Source organism: Culex quinquefasciatus, chromosome 2 (genome assembly GCF_015732765.1).
Source record: "Culex quinquefasciatus strain JHB chromosome 2, VPISU_Cqui_1.0_pri_paternal, whole genome shotgun sequence".
Lineage (NCBI taxonomy): Eukaryota > Metazoa > Arthropoda > Insecta > Diptera > Culicidae > Culex > Culex quinquefasciatus.
This window is the reverse complement of record NC_051862.1, coordinates 155,659,116-155,661,970: the sequence shown is the minus strand read 5'-3', so window position 1 is coordinate 155,661,970 and position 2,855 is coordinate 155,659,116. Positions and strand designations below refer to the sequence as shown.

Here is a 2,855-nt window from a genome sequence, read left to right as displayed (position 1 = left end):
CGACGACGTCGAAATACTGATACTGAACTTCAGTCGTTTAAATACAAGCTGTCCGGGCCAGTAGCTCACACTGCACAATAGGGTGGTCCAAATCCGGGCTTTCTCGGGGCTACCCCCTGAAATCAAAGATTGACCCATAACTAGGCTAAAATCAAAATTTGAGCTCATTCTGACCACGGGAACCCCTTCCTCTTAAGCTCTCCACATGAAAAAAAAACTGAAACATTTGGGTTTCTCCATACATTTGGACGATTTTTCCCATACAAACTTCAAGCGATTAGAGGGATTGGTTCTTGTGGTCAGAATGAGCACAAATTTGGATTAATGATGGGTCAATCTTTGATTTCAAGAGGTAGTCCCGAGAAAGCCCAGCTTTGGACCACCTTATTGCACAATTTAAACAATTGCATTTATTTATTAGTTTCTGGCCTCAGATTGCGACTGAACTGTGCTAATACTGTGTGAGTGATATTTGCCTGCCAATATAGTGCAAATATTATCGCAATTTATTAAACAAATACAAACGGCATGTTCACACTTTAAGTAAATATTTACACATCATTATCAACCTGGTGGCTCGCGCCGCCCTGATCGGGTCGATCTGATAAAAGGAACCTTATCGGCGCTAAGCTCAGTCCATCAGTTATTGTTCAGCCAAAATGTCTAGCTACAAGGTGCAGGAGATTCCCGGCGGTCAGCTGGAGCTGGGCGAGGCACCCCATTGGGACGCCGCACGGCAGAGTTTGTACTACGTGAGTTTGACGGAGGCGACGATCCACCGGCTGGACCACAAGCAGAACAAGGTCTACAGCGCTTCTGTTGGTAGGAGTTCTTTGGAATTGTGAAGAGTTGGTTGATTTTGATGGGGTTTTCCTCTTAGATGGCTGTTCGAGTACGTCGTTTATCGTTCCGGTTAAGGGACGAAGCAGTGAGTTTGTGGTTGGTGACGGAACCAGGCTGATGCTGATCAGCTGGGATGGACTCTCGGCGAAGGCGCACATCGTGAAGGTTATCGCGGATCTTGCCGGACAGGAGTCTGGTAACCGGTGGAACGATGGAAAGGTTGATTCCAGGGGACGACTGTACGCTGGGACGATGACAACGGACGAGAAATGCTTTGAGATTTGTACTGGCAGCTTTTATCGATTTGAGGCTGACAAGATCGGCTTTGTAAAGCAGTTTGGAGATGTTTTCATCTCGAATGGATTGGCCTGGAACGATAGGACGAAGAAGTTCTACTACGTGGACTCTGCGGCGTACGAAGTAAGAGTGTTTGATGTGGACAAGGATGGGAACGTCAGTACGTATTGATTTGGTGTATCCTATATAACTTCGAGTAATGATCCTGCTTACAGGCAACGGACAAGTACTATACGACTTCAAAGATAATGGTAAGAAACCGGTTCCCTTCCCGGACGGCATGACCGTCGATGAAAAGGGAAACTTGTACGTGGCCGTGTTTCATGGATCCAAAGTTCTCAAGATCAATCCCAAGTTAGGAAAAAAAACTATTCTTAAGGTCAAACCTAAAAAAATCTCTTCATCTTCCAGAGGGAAAGTCGAGCAGGAGATCCTGATTCCAGCAAAGCAGGTCACATCCGTTGCTTTCGGAGGACCAAACTTGGACGAACTGTACGTCACAACCGCCCGCAAGCAGGTCATAGATCCGCAACTCGCTCCGGCAGGCGCCACCTTCAAGGTGACCGGGCTGGGTGTCAAAGGGACCCCCATGTATGAAATGAACCTGTGAACAGCTTCCATGTAATAAAGAAAGGTGCCAAAGTAAACAACACCCTTCGTCCCGTGTTGAGTGAAGTCAATTTTCCCAGTGATTAAATTCTCAACCCCAACACGACTAATCCACCGAACCAGGTGTGTTACTGCCAGCACACCTCACTTATCACATCCTGGCAGCACTTTGTTCGTCCTATCAGCTCCACTCGTAGAAGAGGAGAAGCCAGCAAAACTTGCTCGTCCTGTCCAGTTTGTTAAAACAACAACGACCAAACAACAACAAACTAACCGCCCTCATACCACCCTCGAACTACTACACGTGGGAGGAATAAACTAAACGGCATCGTTAACGATTACGTGTGTTATCTTGTTATCTTGCAGACTTAATGCGATTAAACTTAATGTAATCTCACCTCTAATCCTCTCCCCTTTCGGCGTTGGCTAATTATTTCTGGGCGCTCACAGCGCAGCATTCAACAAACGTGGCACAGCTGCCCGGTGGTGGTTTTTGGGGGGAGGTGGATGTCTCTTGCAGGCAGCCACAATCCGGTGGAAGAACGGGAAGATTCAGTGCATTTTATGTCGGGCTTAAACATTAGAATGGACTGTCAGCAAGAACACGTTCATCAACTTTATGTGGAAACTTTTTGAAGTTGAAATAATTACCGAACGATATTTTAATGATTTATTTCAGCTTTTTAACATACTGCACAGTGCTTTTATGCACTCAATCAGTTCATTCCTAATGATTCGGCAGTAGCGTGGTTCACAAAAGTGTTTAATTTCGAACGCATCAACTGGAATTTTTAAGCACTACAGTCCCAGAAGCCAGCCTGAAAATTTGAACTTATTTAGTTGCTCTAGTTTTGATCTGAAGTTAGAGTGAAATTTCAATCAATAAATTATTTAAATTTTTCACTTTTTAACTCTTCTTCTAGAAAGTTTTCCTCGACCGGATAAAATTTAGAGATCATCTTAGAGATTTCTAATAGGTTTTGCTCCAGGGAATAGTTTTGTAGAACATCGCAAAGCGCTAGGAATTGATCCCGAAAAGAAACAGGTAAATTTTTCGAGCAAGTTTTGATATTTTGCCGAAAAAAATAAACTTCAAAAACATCGTG

General features: G+C 44.4%; 1 protein-coding gene across 1 annotated transcript; it reads left to right on the top strand.

Moving 5' to 3' along the window:
* Window positions 1–631: 631 nt before the first annotated feature.
* On the top strand, window positions 632–1,793 carry LOC6038728 (regucalcin). The gene is made up of 4 exons (XM_001848416.2): window positions 632–822; window positions 881–1,300; window positions 1,356–1,494; window positions 1,552–1,793. Exons 1-4 carry the CDS (start codon window positions 660–662, stop codon window positions 1,748–1,750), a joined length of 921 nt encoding a protein of 306 aa, XP_001848468.2. The 5' UTR covers window positions 632–659; the 3' UTR covers window positions 1,751–1,793.
* Window positions 1,794–2,855: the final 1,062 nt, after the last annotated feature.